Source organism: Microcaecilia unicolor, chromosome 7 (assembly GCF_901765095.1).
Source record: "Microcaecilia unicolor chromosome 7, aMicUni1.1, whole genome shotgun sequence".
Lineage (NCBI taxonomy): Eukaryota > Metazoa > Chordata > Amphibia > Gymnophiona > Siphonopidae > Microcaecilia > Microcaecilia unicolor.
The window spans coordinates 232,868,401-232,896,086 of NC_044037.1; the positions used below are offsets into that span (position 1 = coordinate 232,868,401).

At 45.3% G+C, this 27,686-nt stretch overlaps 1 protein-coding gene across 1 annotated transcript in view; it reads left to right on the forward strand.

The window, feature by feature from the left end:
* STK39 (serine/threonine kinase 39) overlaps positions 1-27,686 on the forward strand; it is a 479,134-nt gene that overhangs the window by 214,654 nt on the left and 236,794 nt on the right. Inside the window, exon 6 of the mRNA XM_030209520.1 lies at positions 23,670-23,779. Coding sequence (XP_030065380.1) covers positions 23,670-23,779 — 110 coding nt within the window. The remainder of the gene's footprint in view (positions 1-23,669; positions 23,780-27,686) is intronic.

Below are 27,686 nucleotides of genomic sequence, written 5' to 3' on the forward strand. Positions count from 1 at the left end.
GCCTTTGAAAGTGTTTTACCCTCTGCGTGAGGAGCACTTGGCCCCTTTGGGGATGCCTAAAGTGGATGCGTTGGTCACGGCAGTGACAAAAAAGACCACTCTACCAGTTGAGGGAGGGGTCGCTTTGAAAGACATGCAGGACCGGCAGCTGGAGTCCACGCTGAAGCGGTCCTTTGAAATTGCAGGCCTTGCCTTGAGGGCATCTATTTGCAGTTCCTATGCAGCCCAGGCGTGTCTTTCCTGGCTACAACAGGCAGTGGAACAGCCTGCCAATGGTGTGGGCCCCCTTTCTGAGGTTGCCCCACGGATGGAGTCGGCCCTGTCATTTTTGGCTGACGCCCTTTATGATCTGGTCAGAGCTTTGGTTAAACAGATGTCTGTGGCGGTGTCCGCCCGCCGCCTTCTTTGGCTGCGGCATTGAGCGGCTGACATGGCTTCTAAGCAAAGGCTGGTGAGGCTACCCTTTCGGGGCCTCCTGTTATTTGGAGAGGAATTAGAGAAGATTGTGAAAGACCTGGGGGAATCTAAACCCCAGCGGTTACCTGAGGATAGGCTGAGGCCTTCTTCCAGGGGTTCTGTGTTTCCCTCCTTTTCCAGACCTCATTTCCGTGAAGCTCGCAGGTATCGCCCGGGGCGCTCTACTGGGTTTTCTCAACGTGCCCGTTTTCGGCAGAGGAACTCCTTTCGCATGGACAAACGTTCCGCAGGGGCCGGTTCAAGGCCAGGAGTTCAGGGACGTCCTCCACAATGATGGGACGTTGGTCCACTCCTCCTTGCCTGCAATAGGAGGACATCTTTCCCTCTTTCTAGAGAGTGGACCAAGATTACCTCAGATCAGTGGGTCCTGGACCTGATCAGAGAAGGTTACCGACTGGAATTTGGTGCCCCGGTCTCCTTCTCCTCCTTTTTTGTCATCACAGAGGAGGAAACCGCTAGCCTTCTTTCCTCATCAAAACCCACCACCTGCTCTTCAGATCCCATCCCCACCAACTTACTTAACATCATCTCTCATACTGTCACCCCCTCCATCTGTCATATCCTCAACCTCTCTCTCTCCACTGCAACTGTCCCTGACACCTTCAAGCACGCCGTAGTCACACCTCTCCTCAAAAAACCATCACTTGACCCTACCTGTCCCTCCAACTACCGCCCCATCTCCCTCCTACCCTTCCTCTCCAAAATACTTGAGCGTGCCGTTCACAGTCGCTGCCTTGATTTTCTCTCCTCTCATACCATCCTCGATCCACTTCAATCTGGTTTCCGCACTCTTCACTCGACAGAAACAGCACTCTCTAAAGTCTGTAATGACCTGTTCCTTGCCAAATCCAGAGGCCACTGCTCCATCCTCATCCTCCTTGATCTATCCGCCGCTTTTGACACTGTGAATCATGACTTACTTCTTGCCACATTGTCCTCATTTGGGTTCCGAGGCTCTGTCCTCTCCTGGTTCTCCTCCTATCTCTCCCACCGCACCTTCAGAGTTCACTCTCACGGATCTTCCTCCACCCCTATCCCCCTATCTGTTGGTGTTCCCCAGGGATCGGTCCTTGGACCCCTTCTCTTCTCAATCTACACCTCTTCCCTGGGTGCCCTGATCTCCTCTCATGGTTTTCAGTACCATCTCTATGCTGATGATACCCAGCTATATCTGTCCACACCAGACATCACCGCAGAGACCCAGGCAAAGGTATCAGCCTGCCTATCCGACATTGCTGCCTGGATGTCCAACCGCCACCTGAAACTGAACATGTCCAAGACTGAGCTCATCGTCTTTCCACCAAAACCCACGTCTTCTCTTCCTCCACTTTCTATCTCAGTTGATAACACCCTCATCCTCCCCGTCTCATCTGCCCGCAACCTCGGAGTCATCTTTGACTCCTCCCTCTCCTTCTCTACGCATATCCAGCAGACTGCCAAGACCTGCCGCTTCTTCCTCTTTAACATCAGCAAAATTCGCCCTTTCCTCTCTGAACACACCACCCGAACTCTCGTCCATGCTCTCATTACCTCTCGCCTTGACTACTGCAACTTACTCCTCACTGGCCTCCCACTTAGCCATCTATCCCCCCTTCAATCTGTTCAGAACTCTGCGGCACGTCTCATATTCCGCCAAAACCGTTTTACTCATATCACCCCTCTCCTCAGGTCACTTCACTGGCTTCCAATCAGATACCGCATTCAATTCAAGCTTCTCCTTCTTACCTACAAATGCATTCAGTCTGCTGCCCCTCACTACCTCTCCACCCTCATCTCCCCCTATGTTCCCGCCCGTAACCTCAGTTCACAGGACAAATCCCTCCTCTCTGTACCCTTCTCCAACACCACCAACTCCAGGCTCCGCTCATTCTGCCTCGCCTCACCCTATGCTTGGAACAACCTTCCAGAGCCCTTACGCCAAGCCCCCTCCCTGCCCATCTTCAAGTCTTTGCTTAAAACCCACCTCTTCAATGCTGCATTCGGCACCTAACTCTTACCATTCACTAAATCCAGACTGCCCCAATTTGACCGCCCCTATCGGACTGTCCGTTCACTTGTCTCTTAGATTGTAAGCTCCTTGAGCAGGGACCGTCCCTCTATGTTAATTGTACAGCGCTGCGTAACCCTAGTAGCGCTTTAGATATGTTAAGTAGTAGTAGTAGAGACGTGTTTGTGGAGTCCCAATGCGGCACTGCCGTAAAACGGGCGGCGGTAGAGGAGACCTTACAAGTCTTGTTGCACCTTGGAGCGGTGATCCCTGTGCCTCCTGCCGAACGCGGCTGCGGCCGCTATTCCATTAATTTTGTCGTGCCTCGAAAAGGCGGGTCTTTCAGACTGATCCTTGACTTACGAAGAGTCAACGAGGCTCTTAGAGTACGACATTTTCGCATGGAAACCCTGCGCTCCGTCTTTGCAGCGGTACAGCCAGGAGAGTTTCTCACATCTCTGGACCTAAAAGAAGCTTATTTGCACATTCCTATCTGGCCTCCACACCAGCGGTTCCTCCGCTTTGCGGTGTTGGGAAAGCATTTCCAGTTTCAGGCCTTGCCTTTCAGCCTAGCCACAGCTCCCCGTACCTTTTTCAAGGTAATGGTGGTCGTAGCTGCCTGTCTCAGGCGAGAGGGTATCAGAGTTCACCCTTTATATCGACGACTGGCTCATCAGAGTGGATTCGACAACCGAGAGTCGTCTTGCCACAGCCAGAGTGGTGGCGATCCTGCAGGCGCTAGAATGGGTGGTCAATACACCCAAAAGTCACCTGACCCCCTCTTAGTCTCTCGAGTATTTGGGGGTCCGGTTCGACACAGCATCGGGGTTTGTCTTTCTCCCCGACCAAAGGCGGTGCAAGCTTCAGAATCAGGTCCGTCTGCTCCTGCGGATGCCTCGCCCGCGAGCTTGGGACTTTGTCCAGCTGCTGGGGTCGATGACGGCCACCTTGGAGGTGGTGCCTTGGGTGATAGCGCAAATGAGGCCTCTGCAGATTGCCCTGCTTCAGCAATGGTCTCCAATGTCCCAGGAATATCAACGCAGACTAACGTTGCTCCCTGCGGCCCGGCTCAGTATGGAGTGGTGGCTCTCCGACAGGATGCTGTGCCAAAGAATGCCTCTTGCGCTTCCTTCCTGGTGCCTGGTGATAACAGATGCCAGCCTTCTGGGCTGGGGAGCGCATTGCCAGGGAAGCTATGCTCAGGGTCTGTGGACACCCATGGAAGCGGGGTGGTCCATCAGTCGCTTGGAGCGGAGAGCGATATTCCGGGCTCTTATGGCCTTTTAAAAGACTCTGAAGGGGCTTGCTGTCCGGGTTCTGTCAGACAACACGACAGCGGTGGCATACATAAATCGTCAGGGAGGCACTCAGTGCAGGGCCCTGGCCGTGGAGGCCGATTAGATTTGCCACTGGGCCGAGCTACACCTGCAGCTTCTGTTGGCAGCTCACATAGCAGGTCAGAGCAACGTGCAAGCCGATTTTCTCAGCAGGCATCAAATCGACCCAGTGGAATGGGAACTGGCAGAAGAAGTTTTTCTTCAGATTTGTGCCAAATGGGGGACTCCCGGAATGGATCTAATGGCGTCAAGTGCAAACGCCAAAGTACCCCGCTTTTTCAGCAGAAGGAGAGATCCTCACTCGGCGGGGTTGGATGCTCTGGCTCAACCCTGGCCCTCGGAGCTCCTTTATTTGTTCCCTCCTTGGCCCTTGATAGGGCGAGGCCTACTGCGGATTCGACAGCACCGAGGTCTGGTGGTTCTCATCGCTCCAGATTGGCCAAGGCGTCCGTGGTATACGGATCTCCGCCGGATGTTGGTGGTCGTTCCGGTGCATTTGCCCCTGGTGCCGAACCTGTTGGTTCAGGGTCCGGTGTCTATGGAGGATCCCTGCCGATTAGGTCTTACGGCCTGGCTATTGAGAGGGCACAAGTTCAGGGTCCGGTGTCTATGGAGGATCCCTGCCGATTAGGTCTTACGGCCTGGCTAGTGAGAGGGCGCAATTGAGAGACAAGGCTACTCTAACAAGGTCATCTCCACTCTCTTGCAGGCCCGCGGGCTACAGTCTCGACAGTGCTGGACTTTTTGCAGAAGGGCTTACAAAAAGGCTTGGCTTACAATTCCCTGCGGGTGCAAGTGGCAACATTATCATGCTATCGAGGGAAAGTCGCTGGCTTGTCCCTTGCTGCTCATCCGGACATTGCCCAATTTCTCAGAGGGGTGCTTAGGTTCCGTCCTGTCCGGTTGCCCTGTCTGGCCTGGATCCTGGGGCTGGTGTTTAAGGCTCTTCAGTGTTCGCCCTTCGAGCCGCTTAAGCGAGCTTCGAAGAAGGATGTGACTCTCAAGACAGTCTTTTTGGTGGCCATGACATCGGCTAGACGTGTGTTGAGCTGCAGGCGCTGTCCTGTCGGGCCCCTTTTCTGCAATTCTCGGAGTCCGGAGTAACGGTACGTACAGTGCTTTCCTTCCTGCCTAAGGTGGTTTCAGCGTTTCACCTGAAGCAGCCCATTTTTCTTCCTTCCTTTTCTAGGGAAGAATTCCCGGACTCCTTTGGCCAGTTACATCTTCTGGATGTCTGTTGCAGTATCTACAAATGTCAAATGACTTCAGGACTTCTGATCACCTTGTTATCTTGTTGTCAGGTCCTCGGTGTGGAGGCCCGGCGTCTAAGGCCACTATAGCCCGTTGGCTCAAGGACGTCATTTTTGCTGCACATCTGCTTTCAGGTCGGTCTTCGCCTGAAGCGTTTAAGGCGCATTCCACGAGAGTGATTTCTTCCTCGTGGGCTGAAACTGGTGCACTCTCTCTTCAAGAGATCTGTAGTGCGGCTACTTGGGCTTCTCAGCTCTCATTTGTCCGGTATTATAGGCTGGATGTTGCAGCGAAGCAGGACGCTATTTTTGGAGCACAAGTGCTTGCTCACGGTGTGGCCTGTTCCCACCCTACGTAGGGATTGCTTTTGTACATCCCATCAGTTAATGGATTCATCTGCTGCTGATGACAAGGAAGGGAAAATTAGGTTCTTACCTTGGTAATTTTCTTTCCTTTAGTCACAGCAGATGAATCCATGATCCCCCTCCCTGTCTGACTTGTTTTTTGTTCAGATCTTTCATGCAGATATAGATCTCATTGGGAGAAGTTGGATACCAGTTCTCAAAATTTCTACATGATATTCTACTACAGGAGGTTGCGTTCATCCCTCTTTTGTATGGTTATTGCTCCTGTTCTGGGGCATTTGTTCGCTGTGAGGAAAGTTTATGTTATTATACCTTTATGGTTCCCTCTGCTTTGGAAATCTCAAATACTGAAGGCAGTTGGGGCTAGCCGTCCAAGAGGCACTATGTTTTTTCATTGTTCTCTATCTCCACCTGCTGGTAGGCAGATACAACCCATCAGTTAATGGATTCATCTGCTGTGACTAAAGGAAAGAAAATTACCAAGATAAGAACCTAATTTTCCCTTATTTCTATCACTAGTGAAGAAGGTTGTTTAAAAAAAAAAAAAGGAAGAAGAAACTTTTCTTCCCTCCTTTTCTGCCTCTGAGGTAAACCTTTATTTATTCCTGTTACTAGTGAAGGTTGTTTAAAAAAAAAAGAAGAAAAAGAAACAACTTTGTTTTTCCTTCTTTCTCTTGCCTTTTACCTGATTTATTTTCCCACCTTTGGCAATGTATTCTAGGGGGCCGTTTGGGGATTTTCTTTGAATTTCGCTGACTGGCACTTGATTCTGATCTTGGACCCTTCCGAGCTGGTACCAGTTGCTTTGATTTTTTTTTTTTTTGTGTGTGGGGCACAGCTTGTGTCTGGATCACGAAACTCAGTTGTTTTTCTCCTCTTCACGGTCCTAGACAGCGGCTGGCTTAGAGGGCAGCCCTGTTGCAGGAACTTGTACCTTTGTGGTTCGGAGGTCTTAGTCTGCCATTTCCAAAGTGGGGGAAGTCTCTCGCTGGCTGTGTTTGGCTGCAGGCTCGGTCTTTTTAGTCCAGGGCTATTTTTTCATTCCTGTCAGCCTTACGCGGCTGTTGGCTAATTCTTTTTCAGACCGTCCGGTCTCTACTGCTTCAGGCATCTTGCTTGAGACGCCTCTGCTATTTGATTCTTTTTTTGGCAGCAGTTTTTCCTCTCTTCCTTAGGGAGGTTGTGGTTCTCTCGTCCCCATGGATCCCTCCTGTCTGCTCTAGTTTGTCTGCAGGGTACTTTCCTTCTGGCAGGGGTCCAAGTTGCCCTAGGTGTGCAATTGCTAACTCAAATCCCTCTTCCGAGTACCCTCGGGAGTGCCTTTCTTGCCAGTCTTTTGCTTGGACTCAGTTCATTGTGTCTTTACGGGAATGTGCCTTTTTAGGACTAGTTTGCCACAGTTGTTCCTTGCTTCCCTTGCTTTCAGGCGGGAGTTTTAGCCTGGCACAGGTGGATTTTGCCTTTTGTAGTTTCAGGCGCCTCTCTCCTGGCACATTTGGCTCTCCTTCCTTTTTCTGTAAGGTTCGCAGTTCTTTCCTGCTGAGCAGATCTATTGCTGTGCATCTGGATCATTGCCTCTTAGCTCTGTGCTTTTCTCTACTTTTCTGCAGGGAAGTGGCTCTGTTCTAGATGAGGAGTTTGACTCTCCCTTAGCTGGTTTTTCTTCAGTTTGGTGTTAGTGGCTAGCTTCCTCTTTGTTCCTGGCCTGGTGAGAGTTGTTTCTTCCTCACTGCCTTATGACTGTATTTTGCTCCCTATAGTCAGAGGGTTCCAGATCTGTGATGCTTACCTCCCTCTTGGCAGGAGTTCTTTCTCTACGTTGACGGCTGTTCCGTATCGGTTGCCTAGGAGGGCAGTCATTGTGGCTCAGAGACCACTTGGGGGCCGAGAGTGTCTCTTGGGGCACAGGGCTTTCTCTTTTTGTAGTTTTAGTCCCTCTGGGCCAGGGGAGTGCAGCGCCAGGTCTGCATTTTCACAAGTTGTGCTCCTTTCCTGTTCGCCTCCTGGCAGCACCTTCTTTTCTGGCTGTTCCCCCGGGGCTCCATCTATGCATTTTGCTTGTCAGGCACAGCTCCATCGTTGCATGTTGAGCGCAGCTCCATCATTCCATGCAGTTCCACTATTTCATGTTGGGCACGGCTCCATCATTCCATGCAGTTCCACCGTTCCATGTTCGGCACGGCTTCATCATTCCATGCAGTTCCACTGTTCCATGTTGGGCACGGCTCCATCGCTGAATGTTGGGCACAGTTCCACAGTTCCAGATTGGCTTTAGCTCAGGGGTACGAAATTTGAGCTCCATTGTCACATGTTGAGTGTAGTTCTTTCTCTGCAGGTCTTGGTGTGGGGCGCAGTCCTGTGTCTGCCTGTGGAACGCAGCTCCTTGTCTGTGTGTGGCATGCAGCTCTCTCTCTTTGCGTATGGAACGCAGCTCCCTGTCTGCGTGCAGAGCGCAGCTCCATCTCTGTGAGTTTAGCACAACTCTTCTCTGCAAATTAGACGAAGTTCCAAGGTGGTATGTGGAGCACAGCTCTGTGACTACAGGTGCTACACAGCTTCATGTCTGCGTAGGAAGCATAGCTCCTTGTTGGCGTCTAGAGCGCAGTTCCTTGCTGGTGTCAGGAGCGCAGCTGCTTTTTTGCATGTGGAAAGCAGCTCCTTGTCTGCGTTTTATACACAGTTCCATCGCTACCGCAGCTTCAGTTCTGCAGGTACCTCGAACATCCAGGTCTTTCAGTACGGCACTGCTCATCCTCTTTGTTACTCTCAGCTTCTTCTCTGCTTGTTCAGTGCATTTCTATCTTTGGCAGAGGTGTGCAACTTTTTCTTTGCCCATGATGCATGGCTCAGTTTGTGTGCTTTGAGTGCAAATCCGTTTGTTCTCGTTGAACACAGATCCTGCTCTGCCTGATGAGCACAGCTTCGTTTCTGGCCCTTGACCACAGTTAAGTCTCTGACTGTGGAGCGTATTTTCACCGTTGCCTGTTGGGCACTGTTTCACTTTGTCGGTCAACCCCAGCTCTTTTCTGCGGGTTGGATACAGTAACTTCTCGGCAGATGTGGCATACCGCAGTTTAGTTATCCTTTTAGCTACCATTCCTGTGGCACCTTTTCTTGCCGTAGTCTCTTGGTGGCTGGCGAGAAGCTTTTCCATTGTTGGAGTTTGAATTCTTCTCTGCTCTTATTCTGGCTACTTGGCACCTTGGGGATCTTTTCCCCACAGTGTGGCTCTTGACTCTTTCTTTTTGTCTCCTTTTGTTCTCTTGGCTCTGTTCTTTCATCCCTAAGTCCAGAGCGAGCTGGTTGAGGAGTACTCTTTTTCTACGTTTGTACCCTGGTATGCTGCTGCCCTTTTCTTCATGGTTCTCATGGAGAGACTAGCGCTCCTGTTAGTTGGTTCTCTCGACTCTGGAGTCTCTTCTTGCTCTGTGGAGTTTGATTCACTAGGCGCGGGTCTGGGTGGTTCCTGGGCCTTGTTTCCTTTCTTCTATGAAGTGTGGTGCACTGTTTGGGGTTGCTTACTCCTACTACTTGTTAGGGTCGCTTCATCTGACCATCTTGGACTCAAGGCAGACCAGCAGGTTTGGGAGTTAGCCTTTGTCCTGCCAGGGGTCGGAGAAGTGGAACCTGGTCTAGGAGAGACAGTTCTTATCCTTGTTGCTCGGATACGACTGTTGACTTCCTTCCAAGGGGGGGTCCTTTGACATGAGTATCTCTTGCTGCTTCTTTTGCTACTCTCGGAACAGAGGCACATAATTTTTCTTTTGCTCAGGATGTTTGTTTTATGTCCTAAGGCTTCAGTTCCTTTTCTAGCATCTAACTCTGTTCCATTTTGGTAGCCTGGTGGTTCGGATATTCAAATCGTTTTTTGCTGTGTATGTAGCTTTGTTGATTTTTCAACCTTCTGCATTCTTCTTTTCTCTCCCCCCCCCCCCCCCCCCCCCCCCATCTTTGGGAAACTGCTTTGCTACATCCCATTAGTCTGGACTGGTCTGGTATAAATGACAAGGAAAAATTATGTTCTTACCTGATAATTTTCTTTCCTTTAATCATACCAGACCAGTCCAGATGCCCTCCCTGGCTAAATTCTGTCAGAGTGTTGTTTCCTTTAGGTATCCCTGGCTGTTCCACGACTCTTCAATACGGTGGGATATCCTACAGCACTGCCTACTTCATCTTCTCTATTCAGTCTCCTGCCACTTGTTGTGCCAGCTCTGTATGACTCCTGTTACTTGGGATCACAGAGTTCTTTCCCCGGATTCAGGGGTAGATCTCTATGTGCTTGGGCAAGCTCAGTAGGAACCATTCCCTCCCGCTTACTTTACTGTGAGGGGAGGTTGAAGTTGCCTTTGGCCAAGCAGGAGCAGTGAGATTCTGCATTTTGGCTCCAAGAGTTTGCCTGTTTGATATTAACTGTGTTACATTCCAGGCTGCACGATACCCTTAAGGGCAGTTTACTTGGAACTATTTTCTCTCTGTCTCCTTCCGCTGGTAGATAGATACAACCATTAGTTTGGACTGGTCTGGTATGATTAAAGGAAAGAAAATTATCAGGTAAGAACATAATTTTTCCTTAATGAATAAGGTAGAGTGTGAGGAATTGGATTTGGTGTGACTGGGGAACTGATTCATCTAAATAGCAGATAAAATTTAATATAGGCAAATATAAGATGGTACATATAGGGAAAAACTCAAAATTTCCCAGTAGAGCTGAAGAGCTACAAAATAGAACTTTACTTAAACAAGCTCTCATTCAATCAGTATCAGCTCTGGACTTCAAAATTGCAGACACGTTCCTAAAGAACTTGAGATTATACGAGTTTAAGGTGCCTTCATTAATGGCTAATCCCTTTAACAAACTCCTCATCATAGGCTTCTCTACCCAAACTGAAACCAACCACAGTGTAAAAAAACTCCCGAGATGGGAGAAAAACACTGTAACAAGAAAACAGAGGGTGTAGAGATCCCCAAAAATTACACAAAATATTGCAAGAATGAAGTCACCTAATGTATGCCCGAGAACGGACTGAAAAAGTGCTTTTAAATGTCAGTAATGATGTGAAAAAAGGGTTAATGGAATCCAAACATAGTCACTTAGCTTCTTTCATCGACGGGGTAACTAATGACCCTGTAACGCTGAAGAGCCATTAATTTCCATTATATCGTGGAACCAAGAACCACAGCGGGATCCCCTGTTTCGTTACTGCATCAGGAGGAAATATACACCGTTTAACTGTCAGAAATCCAAACTGCAGGTACACAGTGATGGGCTAACCACTCAATTAATGGGCTAACCACTCAATGAATTAATCTTGGTATTGTGGGCATTTGCTGTGAAGCAATGGATAAAAAAAGGTTGTATGATAGGAGTTGTTTGGAAAGAATAGATATTTGGTGCAGCCATATCTGGTATGTAAGCAGTTCTGTCTGAAATGTGATACTAGAACTATAAAATGTACAGAAAAAGGTGATGACATGATTGGGATGGATTAGTTCTTATGAAGAGAAGCTTGGCAATTTAGGACTCTTGAATTTGGAGAAGAGTAATAACAGAAATGATAGAGGTTTACAAAGTTGGGTCTGAGGCCTAACGTTTGCTCTAAACCATGCTCTGAGCCATACTGTCATGGTTTCTGTAAAATTCCCTGCATTGCAGTTTTGTGCAAAATGTGCTGTGCCATCCAGGAAATCTAAAATCGCCAAAGAGCCAGGGTATGATAAGGAAAGAGAAAATGAGAGAATAAATAATCCAGTATCCAATCAACAACCGTTGAAATATTTTTGTATAATAGTGGAGAAATCTCAGAGTATAAACTCACCCAAACGGATGGACAAGCTTTTCGATCATAGAATATCTCCACTGTCTTTTGTTTTTAATACTTATGAGCAAAAACCCTTATGTGCTCTAAAGTAAATCATAAATTTAATACCATGCTTAAAATATCTGGATGTATTCTCTCATTCACTCTGTCCAGTGTCTTGCACCTAAACATGTGCCAATAGTGTAGGGAATATCACTCCTATGATTACTTTTTCTCTCTCTGATACTTCAAAACTTTGATGTACTATCCTGCTTATAATCGAAATAGAAAAACGCCTATATTGTGACCCAAATCGGGAGATAGACGTTTATCTCACAAAAACGAATAAAGCGGTATAATCGAAAGCCGAATTTGGACGTTTTCAACTGCACTCCGTCGCGGATGCCGGACAAAGTTGATGGGGGCGTGTCGAAGGCGTGGTGAAGGCGGAACTGGGGTGTGGTTATCTGCCGATCAGAGATGGGCGTCTTTCGCCGATAATAGAAAAAAAATATGCGCTTTTAGCGAGAATTTAGGGCACTTTTCCTGGACCCTGTTTTTCCACGAATAAGGCCCCAAAAAGTGCCCTAAATGACCAGATGACCACTGGAGGGAATCGGGGATGACCTCCCCTGACTCCCCCAGTGGTCACAAACCCCCTCCCACCACAAAATATGCCGTTTCACAACTGTTTATTTTCACCCTCAAATGTCATACCCACCTCCCTGGCAGCAGTGTGCAGGTCACTGGAGCAGTTATTAGGGGGTGCAGTGGACTTCAGGCAGGTGGACCCAGGCCCATCCCCCCCCCCCCCACCTGTTACACTTGTGCTGGTAAATGGGAGCCCTCCAAACCGCCCCCCAAACCCACTGTACCCACATGTAGGTGCCCCCCTTCACCCCTTAGGGCTATAGTAATGGTGTAGACTTGTGGGCAGTGGGTTTTGAGAGGGATTTGGGGGGCTCAACACACAAGGGAAGGGTGCTATGCACCTGGGAGCTCTTTTACCTTTTTTTTTGTTTTTGTAAAAGTGCCCCCTAGGGTGCCCGGTTGGTGTCCTGGCATGTGAGGGGGACCAGTGCACTCCGAATCCTGGCCCCTCCCACGAATAAATGTCTTGGAGTTATTCGTTTTTGAGCTGGGCGCTTTCCGTTTCCATTATCGCTGAAAAACAAAAACGCCCAGCTCAAAAAAAGATAAACGTCCATGTTTTTCGAAAATACGCTTCGGTCCGCCCCTTCACGGACCCGTTCTCGGAGATAAACGCCCATGGAGATAGACGTTTTCGTTCGATTATGCCCCTGCATGTGTCCATAGCGCTGTTTGATGAATCATTTAGTTGTAGATCCTATAATACAGGCACTTAGCTTATGAGTCAGTGGTCCGTCTCTGAGTTGGCTTACAATCCGCGATACCCACTCCTAGTGGTCTCAGGTGGTACTTCACCGCTTCTCCATTAAAGGAATACAGTGTGCCCATACTGTGAATATTTCAGTTTCTTAGGCGTTCCCACACTCTGCTACATTATATCTTTTTCTTCTTCTTTACCGCAATCAACCTCCTCGAGTTCGACTCTGCAGCTTCGTGTTCACTTCTTCACGAACTCTAAAGGTGATTTAACAACAGCTGAAAGAAAACGTGCCTCTCTCAAGTTGGTTTACCACAATCAAGGATATCTAGACATCTGAAACAAAAAAGGGAAGCCAGAGCTAATTAGCATGTGTGAGGGTTGTGTTTTCACTTGTGCTGATATGTGGTGTATTTTTCTCTTAAGAAAATAATTGTAATTCTCAGGCATTATTAGTGCATTTTACTAGATCAGATCCATTTAGTGATTTATTTGTTGACAGATAAATTTTTGCATGCTAGCTGCTTTTTTTGTACTAATCCTTGTTACCTATAGTTTAAAAAAAATAAGAAAAATTGTCGGAGCTTGAATAGTCCAGTCATTTTATCCCAAATCCAGAGGGAGTAGTGATATCACACACCCTTATACATTATGGTGCTCGTTGCTCCCGCTGAGTAATTGTACCACTTCTTTGTGGTTTATATATATTTTTTTGGGTGGGGGTGGGGGGGGTGGGACAACAGATAGTTTTGGCTAATTGCTGAGTTCTGTGCTTTGTTGTGTGACTCTTATCAGCATGGCTAACTCTGGGTGATTTTGGAGAAAGCTTCCATTTACAGGGTACTGTTTTTCTTACTCATAGTAACCCTGAGAATTATCTTGAATTGTTTCAACTATTTGAAAAGCAGAGGGAGGACACTGAGCAGGAAACTGCCTATACTGTGGTTTGCAAAATGTGTTTCAATGCAAGGCTAATGTTTCTAGTGAAGCCTTAGTAGATTTTATGTGTCTGTTCATAAAGAAAACTGGACTTCAGGAGGAATTAAACTCCATGATAACTTAACTGTGACACCCTGTCCCAACCCCTTTGCACTCAAAACTCAAATTAATAAATAACACATACACTTTGTTAATTAAGTGTGAACAACTTAGCCACAGGTTTATTAAGACATGACTGTTTTCTCAAACGACCAAAATCAGGATATCCAAGCTAAACTGTATGTACTTGAAAGCTACAAGTAATGCACCTGATCCACCACCATAAGCAAGACTGACCAATACAGTACCCAGGACGCTCTCACCACGCAGCAAGGTGCGTCTAACCCATCTTCACCAAGCCGTAGCTTGATGGATTTAACACTACTCTAATCACCCGCCACCAGCCTGGGGAAGTTAGTTATAACTTGCCCCAGGCAACTCCACTAAGCTGCGGTCAGTTGTGGCCCAGGGAAAGGTTCACATGCATCCTCTGTGAAGCAGGTTATTGCAGGTTATTGTCTATCTCAAATGTAAGCCCTCTTTCATTCGATTAGGTTCCTTGAACAGCATCTGTGTCCCAAGACTGTTATATCTGCCAGTCCTTGAGCTGCAAGACCCAAGTATCAATTTGACAGTTTACATTCCCAAGCTTTCCCCTACAACATCCCAACACAGGCTATGTTTTGCCCATGCAAGGGCTGCGTCAGGGACTAGATAATACTAATAAAACAGTGTTAGTAAAAATAAATAAGTATGAATACATAAATAGAAATACCAAAACATGTACATAAAACTCAATGTTGGATTAATATAAAAAGAAATACAAACTCATCTAATAGCTCATTCATAATAAAACAACTAAGCAGACAATGGTTAGTGTAAGAAATGAAGAGTGAAAAAAAGAAACCTAAGTGGTGGTCAAAAATCACCTCACCTACTTGGCCAAAGCTAAAATAAAATGGTGAATAAACACCAGCTAGTATATAGTTTGCAAACTTCCAGCTCTTTTATCTATAATGGCTTGTAAGCAAGATCACTTACCATCTTACTCCGAGTCCAGGTCTGTCTTGGACTATGTGCAGTAGGTTGTATGCTCACAAGTCAAAACCCCAATCCCCTATGGAAGAGAAGCAGAAAAGCAAAGCCAAAGGTTGCCACTCATTTGAGCATAGAGATATCGCCATTCAAATTTTCAAAGATAAGCAGACTTGCATATCATGGAGCTCCTGTGTGTGGGGGGGGGGGGGGGGGGGGGGGAGTGTCATCAGCACAGTGAGGTAATTGGGGTCGAGAAGGTCCTGATGGCTGTCATTGTCCTGGATGCTGACAACCTGGAGATTATGCTGAAGGACACTCCTCCACGTGACCAGCCAGATCACACCTCTGCTGTGATCCAGGCATAGGCGGTCGGTGAACCAACTGTTTGGGGAGGCTAAAGGGGCGGGGTTAGGGGTGGGGCCAGGGGTGGAGCTTAAATCCATAATTGTCTAACACAGAAAAAATAAATAAAAATAAAAGTCACAATACCTTTTATTAAACTTAGATATTAGATATATATCATATGTCAAAGAATAAAGTGGTTGCTCAAAGCATATACTAACCACAATCGCTCAACTTCAAAACACTATGCACAACTTTGTGCAAAAACACACTCAGAACCTTACTGTAACATAAATATTACACTGGGCAGAACCTAATACACCAATATACCACCCATACGGAAAATGCAGACCATCAACAATATGAAACTAGGGATCATGATATCACAATTCTCATGTAGAGCCACAAAATACCCTAATTCATGTTTAATGTGGGATAAAATGCCATAAATAAGTAAATATAAACTTTTAATGTTGAGCACCTGATTCTCAAAGTGGACATATTCCAAACACTGTAATGAAAATAAAATGATCTTTTCTACTTTTGTTGTCTGGTGACTTTGTTTTTCTGATCATGCTGGCCCAGTATCCTATTCTGCTGTTATCTGTCCTCTTAACTCCGTTTCCAGGGCTTCCTTTCCATTTATTTCTTTACTTTCCGCCTTTCTTCTTCAATTCTTGTCCTACATCCGTAAGTAAAAGCTGGGTCCTCCACAGACTTGACTGTCCAGTGGATCCAGCTTCTGCCTATTTTCTTCCTCCATGTGCAGTTTTTTTACTCTTCCTTTTCCCTCATCTCATCTCCTTCCTCACTCCTCCCTTCTCCTCCATCCATGTCCAGCATTTCTTCTTCTCCCTTCCCTCTCCTCCATCCATGTAATGCAACCCTCCTCTCCATCCACCCACTCATGTCCAGCAACTCTTCTCTCCCCTGCCCTCCCCCTCTATCCACCCATCCACCCACCCAGGAACCCTCCCCTCCATCCACCCATGTCCAGCAACCCTGCTTCCCCTTCATCCACCCATGTCCAGCAGACCTCCTCTCCCCCCTGCCCTCCCCTCCATCCACCCATGTCCAGCAACCCTGCTCTCCCCTCCATCCACCCATGTCCAGGAGCCCTCCTCTCCCCCCTGCCCTCCCCTCCATCCACCCATGTCCAGCAACCCTGCTCTCCCCTCCATCCACCCGTGTGCAGCAGCCCTCCTCTCCCCCCTGCCCTGAGCCCTCCCTGCCCACCACCAGCGACTCTTCTCTTCTCTCCCCTGCTCCCCCTCCAGCCATCCTTCGATTTCCCCCCCCCTGCCCTGAGCCCTCTCTGTCCACCACCAGCGACTCTTCTTTCCCCTGCTCCCCCCCCCCAGCCATCCTTCAAACCCCCCCCCCCCGGGGTCCTGTCTTTTCCGCCCACCCACCCATCCGCGTTCTCCCTCACTCCGACGCCGGTGATTCAGATAGAAGCCAGCCTTAACGTGCCTGCGTCGGAGCCTCTCCCTCAGACGCGTCCCGCCTCCTGTAATACAACTTCCTGTCTTACACAGAGGTGGGCGGGACGCGTCTGAGGGAGAGGCTCCGACGCAGGCTGCTAAGGCAGGCTTCTATCTGAATCACCGGTGTCGGAGTGAGGGAGAACGCTGATGGGTGAGAGCGAGAGCGGCGGCAGCAGCGGGGGGGAGGGGTCATCTTTTTGGGGGAGCGACCGCTCCCCCTGCACCCCAGGAAGTCCACGATTTGGCTGGGGAGGTAACCTCTTTCTCTTCTGCTTTTCCTTTTACACATGCTAGGGTTTTGAGAGTAGTTCATTGGGATGGAAATACACTGGTCATCACAGTCCAGCTGGGAAGTAGTGTTCAAATGAAAGCCTACCAGTTTGTGTCCTAGTGACTTTTTTCATACATCAATGTTATCAATAGAAATCAAACAGATCCAAGATGGCTTCCAGACTGGACGATCCAAGATGGCTTCCAGACTGGACATGTGAGCGTGAGCTCCGGAGATTTTCTGATTTGGATTTGTGCCCCTAAGAAATGGGGAAGAGAAAAGGAAAAACTGTTGCTCCTACCTCTCTGAGCACAGTTTTGGGTCCCGCCATGTCGCAGCCCATGTTAGAAAACTTTGGTATTCGACCACCGGGACCGAAGGATCCTGCTTCTAGAACTTCTGTACCGCTGTGAACGGAACACAGTGCAGAGGGAGTAACTCTGAGCCCTCCGACTGGTCTGACCCCACCACAACCCGGAAGGAAAGCAAGAGCTGAGAATGGGTCGACTGAACAGACGTCCGAAGTGGGCGATTTGTCGTTGGCAATGAGAGGTCCAGCCTTTGCTTCAACTCCAGGTACTGTTACAACGGAAGGGGGATACTTTCCCCTGGCCTTTACTCAAGAAGAGATATTCTCTGGGTTAGGAGGTGGTGTGGAAAAACCAGCAATTGTCACTATGGACACGATCTGGGAAGCCATACAAGGGGTAAATGCATCCCTCCAACGCATATTTAATTACACTCAAACTGAAATAAGACAACTGAATCAAAAAACTGACCAACTAGCCACTAAAGTTGAATCCCATCAGGCTGAAATGCAAACTTTTGATTCTAATTTTAAATTAATGCAAACTACAATGGCGACGGTCATAAAAGGGAATAAAATCCAAGCACGAAAAATGGAATATATAGAAAATCAGTATAAGAGGGCTAATCTCAGGATATTGAGTTTTCCGATTTCACCTTTCATATTACCAGCAGAACTCTTAAAAAAAATACTTTCTGGAAGTTCTGGACATTTCTTTAGAGAATCACCCTTTGGTGACTAGAATCCAATATCTTAAAAAACCTATATCTCGGACAACAGTTCCAGAAACTCCACAAGATAATCTAACTGATTTTCTAGAACGATCTGAAATTTCAGATCGAGCAACTTTACTTGTTACGTTTGCATTGGAGATGGACAAAAACTTAATTTTGCGTTCTTACTTCAGAAAAATGAATGCTGTTTTCATGGGCGGGAAAATTCGAATCTTTCCTGACTTAGCTAAGGAAACTCAGACCAGGAGAAGGGAATTTTTGGTATATAAACCAAGAATCCTTTCCCTGGGAGGTACTTTTACTCTTCAATATCCATGTAGATGTATGATTTCCTTAAGTGACGTTAAATACCTTTTTTTCTGTCCTATGAAACTTCGTGATTTCATTATAGCTAAGGAGAGTATGCAAGATGTCCCTGAGATGGCATCTCCCAGTTAATTGCACTGTCTAGGCTGCAGGCTTCCGACATCCTTCCAGTCTATATGTGAATTGTTAAATTCTTTTAGAAAAATTTGTTTCCTAGTCTTGGATCCTCTCATTGTGGACAAAAAAATAAGGAATGTTTCATTGTATTAGAATTCTTTAAAAGATTTATGTTTCAAATTCTTATTCATTTTGATGTACTATTATCAGGATGTAAACTATTAAAAAGTTATAAATAAAAAAAAAAAAAAAAAAAAAAAAGAAATCAAACAAAATAAAACATGGAAAAGAAAATAAGATGATACCTTTTTTATTGGACGTAACTTAATACATTTCTTGATTAGCTTTCGAAGGTTGCCCTTCTTCGTCAGATCGGAAATAAGCAAATGTGTTAGCAGATAGTATATATAAGAGAAACATCAAAGCATTACTTTGACAGTCTGACAGAGTGGGAGGGTGGGGGTATGCATGGGGACATCAAAGCATTTCATTGATATTCTAACAGGATGGGTGTTGGTAGGTGAGAGGAGGGTAATAAACAGAGAAATAAAAAAGGTATCATCTTATTTTCTTTTCCATGTTTTATTTTGTTTGATTTCTATTGATAACCTTTAAGAGTGGACTAACACAGCTACCACACCTCTCTTCATACATCAATGAAACTCTTTTTAAAACAGCTTGAGAAAGAAATGACCATACCATATAATCAAGCATAAATCCACCTTTGCTCAGGTGTCTGAACAAGGTGACAAGCCTCTTCTGGGGATTGGCAGTGTCCCTTTCATGTTGGGCACTAAGACCTTCAACCACCATTTTGCTATCATGAGTTTGCAATGGCCATTGTGTTTTGGACTTTAATTGTCTATTCAGACTGGGAACACATGTAGATGTGGCAAGTAATGTCCTCTGGAGTAAATTGGAAGGAGATCTGTGGAATCCTCAGCAATTCACTCTATCCTTACATCTGGGTAAATAGTTGATATGAAGATACCAGAGGGTGCGAGATTTTCTTCTCAAGCTTTGTTTAGCCCATGGACAGAAAATGCTGGATAAAGTGGGGTGGTTTAATCTGAATTCCTACGTCAGTGAGCTGGGGTTGCCAACCTGTGCCTTGCTTTGTGTTGATCTGCCAGGTTCTACCTTTTTGGGTACTAGTCTACAACCTACTATTTGTGGATATTCTTTAAGGAGCTATTGTGGGTTTCCTGGTGGGGGACTCCTTCCCTGATGTAGAAGTCAGTTTGCTTATCATTGGTAAGCTAACCCTGCCTTGGATATCTGGCGTGGGTGGGACCTATCTGTCCTTACTTCTCCAAGAGGTCCTTGGTTCATATCATAGAAGAGCCTCCAAAAATGTAGGAATGACAGAGGAGTGGCACAATTACTCAGCAGGAGCAGCCAGCACTGTAATGTCTAGGGGTGTGTTGTTACTCCCTCTGGATTCATGATGAAATGACTGGAATATGCTCTGACACAGATAATAAATATATTTTATTGTAGGTAACAAGGATCAGTATAAAAATATTTCTCTGGCAACAAATCACAAAATAGAACTGATCTGGTAAAATACACTAAATTCATGAGTTACAGTGACTTTCCTAAGAGAAAATTATACACTAGTATCAGCCCTCCTGCATGCCAATTAGCTCTAATTTCCCTTGTTTCTTTAAAACAGAACTAGATAACCCAAACCATTGAAGTGTTCACAACTCACCTTGTGGGTCACTGAGTCCCATTAAGATGAAATTCACTTTTCCCTCTGCTCTATCTGGTTTTCAACAGCCAGTCAAGTCTGCTTAGCAAGGTGGACTGGAATGCAAGAGAAGCTTCTCTCAACCAGGAATTCAGAGTTCATTGGCATATGGGACCCCAGGCACCATAAATCTCCTCCTTTTATGCCTGCAATAGACGAAGATGGTATTCAGACATGCAGTGTCCTTGATGGCACAGGAATCTTCCACAAAACTACAATGCAGGGTGTTTTGCAGAAACCATGACAGTAAGGCTTAGCATGATTTAGAGCATAACTTAGTCCTCAGGCTTACAAAGGTGTTCAGGTAACACCCCTACAGTGGCATCTTATAGATTAAACTTTATGGCTGCAGTCAGAACCACCTGGAGTATCACTGTGGCGAGGACTAATGATGCAATGTTGTATGTTGGAAAAGAAGAAAGTGGGAGACCTGGCTTCACAGAGGGGCGACCAGTTTTGTAAAGTCTGGCTGCCTTTTTGGGACACCTTGACACCTGTTGCGAGAAGCAGGATTTTGAACTGTTAATAGAAGGGGTAGGGGGGAAGAAAGGATGGTGGTGGGGGATAGAGTGGGTTGAGGGCAGGGGGTGGAGGGTGAAAACGATGCAAAAAGATGACATACATTTTGTGATGTTTGTCTGAAGATATGCTACAAAGTGCTGTGATACGTTGTTATTGTTAATATGTGTCATTAATAAAAACTGGAAAAAAAAAACTTTTCAAAGACCAAAGTCCACTCAGTCAGATGAGTAGTATTGCGCAAGTTAGAGAGGAACAGTTTATTCTTTCCACTAGGATTAGGGATCACTTCATGAACTTATCTAGTATATTTTAGAATGAATTCAAGAAACGATCTTTCAGTCAGTGTGAAAAGAAACTATGGAATGCACACTTAATCTAGTAATATAGATTTGGATGAGTTTTCAGAACATTAAGCTCTTACTCTTGCCGTGATTCTTCTTGACTGCAGAGCACAGAATGTGTGCAGAATTCTGCAGTTGCACAGAATCTGTGCTCTGAGGCTGGATGGCTGGCCTTCCCGCCTCCCCTAGCTAGTGGCAAAGTCAGACAGGCTGACTCCCTCTCTGCCCTCCCAGTCCTATGTGGTGGTCTAGTGGCTAATACCACTGCTTTTTCAAAATGGCCACCGAGACTGTGCAAGCAGTAATCTCGTGAGACTGCCGTAGGAAGTCTCTTTGACCATTTGGAAAAAGTGGCGGCACGAGCCAGAGAGCGGTGGTAGCCGGCTGGGCAGGAAAGAGTGGGGTTCTTTCCTGCCCTGAAGAGGTACTCCCATGCAGCCCCTACCTCACGGGTGAGTGTAGGGGCAGACTGAAGAAAATATTGATGGCCTGTGGGTGTAGTGAGGGAGCTGTGTTAAAAAAAAAAGGATGCTATATGTGGGTGGAGGGGGTTATAAAAAGTTTTAAAAAATGTAGATGCTGTGGGTGGAGGGAGGGAGCTGTAAAATAAAAACAAAAAGTGGATGCTATTTGGGTGATGTGAGGGAGGGGGCTGTAAAGGTGGATTCTGTGTTGGGGGGGGGGAAAGGAGGGGGCTGGAAAATATTGGTGCTTGGAGGGGGCTGGGAAAATATAGATGGTATCTGTATTTTGGGGCTGTAATATTTGTTAAATTATGACAAACTTGCAGAATTTGTAGATTTTTTGCACAGAATTTTGATTATTTTTTTTTTGGTGTAGAATTCTGGCAGGAGTAAGCCTTGCAGTCACAAAAGGAAACTTAAGAAGTATAGGTAACTAACATTTCAGAAAAGTCAAATCCAGTGTTTACAATCTCAAATGCATTCTTGAATTGGGCAGCTATTTAATATGAATAACCCTGGCAGGTTTCTGAAATAAAAGGTCACATCTTTGGGACCCAGTTATTCTTGTATTCTGAATTCATTTCTTGCCAAGAATTCTGAAGTTTGTATACGGTCAACTTGCTTTGTGGTGGCTTTTGTGCAATGGTGGCTTTTGTGCAATGGATAAAATTGGGAATTAATAGGGCAGGTCTATAATTATAGCTCTTTGTGCTTGTTAATGCAGGGAAATTGGAATTTACGCAGTAAGCATCCAAAGCTCTAGTCTATCAAGACATGCTTAAGTGCTATAGCATCTAACTGCAAGGGGGGGGGGGGGGGGCTACATTAGGGTGAACCATGGGAAGGACATGAATCCTGTTCAGAAGGAATGGATCCTCAGAAGCTTAGCTGAGATTGGGAGGCGCAGCTGGTGTTTGTGAGGCGGGGCTAGTGCTGGGCAAGACTTCTCCTGTCTGTGCCCTGAAAATGGCAGATACAAATCAAGATAAGTTATACACAAGAAGTAGCACATATGAGTTTATTTTGTTGGGCAGACTAGATGGAACGTGCAGGTCTTTTTCTGCTGTCATCTACTATGTTACTATCCAGCTTATTTTCGAAAGAGAAAGACGCCCATATTTCGACCCAAATCGGGAGATGGGCGTCTGTCTCCCGTGGGCGCCCAAATCTGTATAATCGAAAGCCGATTTTGGGCGTCTTCAACTGCACTCCGTCGCGGAAACGGCCAAAGTTGATGGGGGCGTGTCGGAGGCGTGGTGAAGGTGGGACTGGGGCGTTGTTATCGGCCGAACAGAAATGGGCGGCTTTCGCCGATAATGGAAAAAAAATAACCGATTTTAGCGAGAATTTAGGTCACTTTTTTGGACCCTTTTTTTTCATGAACAAGTTCCAAAAAACTACCCTAAATGACCAGATGACCACCGGAGGGAATCGGGGATGACCTCCCCTGACACCCCCAGTGGTCACTAACCCCCTCCCACCCAAAAAAAAAAAAACAACTTTAAAACTTTCTTTCCCTGCCTGTATGCCAGCTTCAAATGTCATACCCAGCTCCATCACAGCAGTATGCAGGTCCCTGGAGCAGTTGTTAGTGGGTGCAGTGGACTTCAGGCAGGCGGATCCAGGCCCATCCCCACCTACCTGTTACAATTGTGCTGGTTAATGCTGAGCCCTCCAAAACCCACTGTACCCACATGTAGGTGCCCCCCTTCACCCCTTAGGGCTATGGTAATGGTGTTGACTTATGGGCAGTGGGTTTTGGGGGGGGGGGATTTGGGGGGCTCAGCACACAAGGGAAGGGTGCTATGCACCTGGGAGCTCTTTTACTGTTTTTTGTTAATTTGTAAAAGTGCCCCCTAGGGTGCCCGGTTGGTGTTCTGGCATGTGAGGGGGACCAGTGCACTACGAATCCTGGCCCCTCCCGCAACCCAATGCCTTGGAGTTGTTCGTTTTTGAGCTGGGCGCCTTCGTTTTCCATTATCGCTGAAAAATGAAACCGCCCAGCTCAAATCTGCAACAAATCCGATGCATTTGGCTGGCACAAACTGTATTATCGGAAAAAAGATGGGTGGCCATTTTTTTCGAAAATATGGTTTGTCCCGCCCCTTCACATACGCGTTCTCGGAGATAGACGCCCATGGAGATGGGCGTTCGCGTTCGATTATGCCCTTCTATGTTATGTTACACTTACATGTGCAACTTATAAAATACTGTAAGTTGTGTGTGCTTACTACATTTAAGCAATCAGTTACACCAGGTCTATGGCAGGCATAACTGCGAACACTTAAATGTAAGAAGTGGCAATGCAAGGTAACTCTAGTTTTTATACAAGATGTTTGGAGGTGTTCTGTTAGTAATTGCTCCCCCCCCCCCCCCCCCCCCTTAATGTTTGCTTTTGGTATATTTACACCTTTATTCTTAAATCTTTTTATCTTCCTCCTAGACTTTGGTGTAAGTTCTTTTTTAGCAACAGGAGGTGATGTTACCCGCAATAAAGTAAGAAAAACGTTTGTTGGTACACCTTGTTGGATGGCTCCTGAAGTTATGGAACAGGTATGTATCTGAATATACTTAACAATTTTTGAAACTGTCCAAGTGTACCTTATGAATTCTTTGTTTAGATAAATAAATACTGGTTATTTAAATGAAACCAATGTAAACTTAAGATTCTGGGCAAGTCACTTAACCCTCCATTGCCCAATGTAAGCCGCATTGAGCCTGCCATGAGTGGGAAAGCGTAGGGTACAAATGTAACAAAAAAAAACATATTGAAAACAAACTTGTAACCAAAAGGGTCTGGGTAAGCAAAGGAGACACACAAGTAATAAATAGATGCCTATTACACACAACTGGGAAGACTGATTTTGGTTTATGCCAGGAATTGTGAATAACTCATTTGTAAGTGGGGAAGTCCTTTCGCGGCTATCACTTTTTCAGCCACTGGCAGCAGACTAACTCTTCTATTATCTAGGAAATACATGTAATTGAAATTTGGCCACTAGCTAATTGCTGTTAGGCATAGCAGATATTTCCTCTCCTACAGGCTGTGAATACTCTTCTGTATCATTCTGTCTTTTCTGGCCTTATGGATTTTAAGTTGAGCTTGCCTTCAGTTCATATCTGCAGCTTAGCACCAGTATTAAGCTTCCAGACCAGGGGTTGGCAACCTGCATGCCACTTTTTTGCAGATTGGAATTACAATGAGTGATCACGTGCCATCACGCATTTCCTATCTGCTCCACCCCTGCTTTCACAACCACATTAAAATTTAATACCTTGGCTGGTGGGAATGCCAGAGCCCTGCCAATTGAAGATGTTAATATGCCTGAGCTCCCCATGCTGTCTGAGCAGTGGAGAAAGCGATGCTTCTAGCTGCTGATGCCAGCACTCCCTGCATATGCTCAGTTTATGAACTGAGTTTATGTAAAGGTCCTCTGTCAATGGCTGGAAGCATGTTACTGATATCCCTTCTGCTCTAACCACGCATGCCACACAACATCTTGGGCATGCCATAGGTTGCTGGCCCCTGTTCCAGACCATCCTTATATAGTGATAAAATTTTAAATTTTTTTTTTTAGTGATGTGCAGTGCCTGCTAACTGTAGATGTGAGTAAAGTGTATACATCAAAATACAGCTAATATCACAGAACACCAGGGAAAACTATGCATCATATTTGATATAACATACAAAATATTTATACCAATGCATTAAAGTTTTAAACAATTAAAGTAATATCTTCACATTACCACGACTCACAAATAAGAAAACCAAGAATACAAAATAAGACTACAGTACAAACATGTATCAACTGCCCAGAAAAAAAGTCCTAGGGAGAATTTTCCTGACTGTCAATCTTCACCTAATGGCAGTTGGCCTGACTTTTAAACTATGCCAAATTCATTTATGGTTCATATTTGATAATAGCATTTGATAGTGATTTTTGCACAGAACATTCATCAGATGTATGTGCACGCATTTAATTGTAATCTTGGAATACTTGAATATAAAAGAGGTTTCTAGGTGTTAGTAAATGTCAGACACCCTGTTAAAGTTGTATGGTATTAAGGAGTTTTCTGCAGAGTGCTTTAAATGGCTGGGAACAACAGTTTCAGTTTGGTACAGGAACACCAGTGTTGTGAGTAATGAATTACTTGTCTTTCATATTTCTATTTGCCTCCATGTTGTGTTCAAAAGTAAACTGGGAAGCTCAAGAATTCAAACTTGGCATGTATTACGTGTATAAAAACAAATGCATTTTTCCTCTATAATGAACATAATATAAAGCCATTTGTAATGCACATTTCCCAAAGTGCAAGGGTCATTTTATTTGATTATCCACATAGGGTCAGACCATCAAAGCGGTGTACAATTTAAAATATAGCATATATACAGCTTTAGAACAAAGTAAATTTTAAAACAACAATATACAGTAGGCATTACATAGAAATAAGCAAACAAAACCTCTAGTACTCAGCAGGCTCTGGAGAGATTGGTCATAAGCTCCAAAAATGATAAGCTGTTGAAGGTCTCATAGGAAAAATAGGACTTTAGTAAAACTTTAAACTTTCAGAGGGTGTCCACTGCTCATAAGGTCAGGGGCAAAGCATTCCACAGAGGGGCCCAAAACATTAAACACTGAATTATGGAAAGTGTTCAAAGGCACCTCACGGGGTCCTTGGACCAGTAATTGGTGCTGCTGACTAAGACCTAGTCAGGGAAGCAGCTGAGAAAACAAGTAGGTCAGTGAGCCAGATTGCAATGCCTTAAAAATCAAAAACAAAACTTTGTATTTAATTCGTTGATTGATTTGGCAGCAAGTTTTCCAATTTTTCAAAAGTGTTACCTGATCAAATTTTCATGCTTCATAGAGTAATTTTACAGCGGTATTCTGAAGCAATTATAGCTGCTTGGTCTCCCTCTGACCCCCCCCCCCCTCCAGGGGAATTGAAAGGGGTAGAGACATTATTTTGCCAGATAACCTGATAGGTCCTCTCAGTAAGATATGAGCAGAGCTATGTAAAAACTAAGCCTGTAATTCCAATACTTACTAGACCAGATAAAAGGAAGTCACAGTCCACCATATCAAATGTTGCTAAGTCTAATGTTAAAAGCAGAACAAAGCACTTTTTTACTAATTCAGATTGAATATTCATGGTCCTCCCCACTAGAGCAGTCTCTGTACTGTGGTGGGGCCGAAACCCTATCTAATTATAATTTAGGATGTGATGGGTCTCTATGATGCTGCAAAATAATCCAGTATAGTATGTTCAACTAATTTAGAAACGAAATGGAAGCTGGTTTACTGGTCAATAATTACTCACCAAATCACGGTCTTGGCTAGAGTCCTTCAGTTTTGTCCAAATAGTTGTTGTTTTCCACACAGGGAACAAGCCATCAATGAGGCTGGATTGTACCATACTTCAAATAAAAGGGAGAAGGAAGTCAATGCTAACATATTCCTGTTAACAAATTAAATATAAACACTTTCCATTTTTGTTGTTGGGACATTTTATTTTCTCATCTTGATGGTCCCAGTTTCATATGTTTTCCTGCCTTCTGCTCCTTCCCATTGTTGGTTGTCCATTTCTCCTCTCCTCCTGTCTTGTTCCATATCCTCACTACACCTGTCTTTTAACACACTGTTCTTTCCCTTTTAGCTCTTTCCGTCCTCTTTTTTTCTTTTCTTCCTCTCCCAGTTCCAACGTCTCTCCTGTTCCTCCCTCCCTAAATTTATTCTGTTGGTTCAAGTTCTTATTAGTTCATAAACAATAACATTTCAAAATGTTCATCATCCAAGAGATGTTGTCTAGGTGTAAGAATTTGTCCTCCAGCATTAAATAGTCTCTCAACAGGTGTACTATAAGGGATTCAGGTATTATATTTTAAAAATAGCTTCCTTCACAAAGGATATTTAAGACACTGTATAGACTTGTCACTCCCATAAAAATATATAAATTCAGTTCCTGGCAAACATATTGAATGACATTAGAGGTTGACAGCAGTACATTGCTGGAACGGTTCAATCAGATGGGTATCTCAGGCATTTTAAAATGGTTCAGTGAATTCCTATCAGATTGAAGCTATTTGGTTAAACAAAATAACCAGCTTTCCCTCTACTGGTCTCTGAAATGTGGGGTCTCCCAGGGATCCTCACTTTCCCCAATTCTGTTTAATTTCTTTGTCCTCTCTTGGTTCAATATACTTGGGGTTAGGCGAACTATTATCTTATGCAGATGATATTTTGCTTCTCTTACCAATATCTCCTTCACATCATGATCTAATCCAGTCAGTGACAGCTGGGATGAATGCTGTCCAAAACTGGGCTCTGATAAATAAACTAAAACTAAATGTTCAAACCAAGATCCTGTGGTTCCGGAACTGGGGGTAGTCGCCTCAACTTCAGTTACATAGTGCAATGACAAAATCTTTTGTAGTAGAATCGGAAGTTAGGGTGCTTGG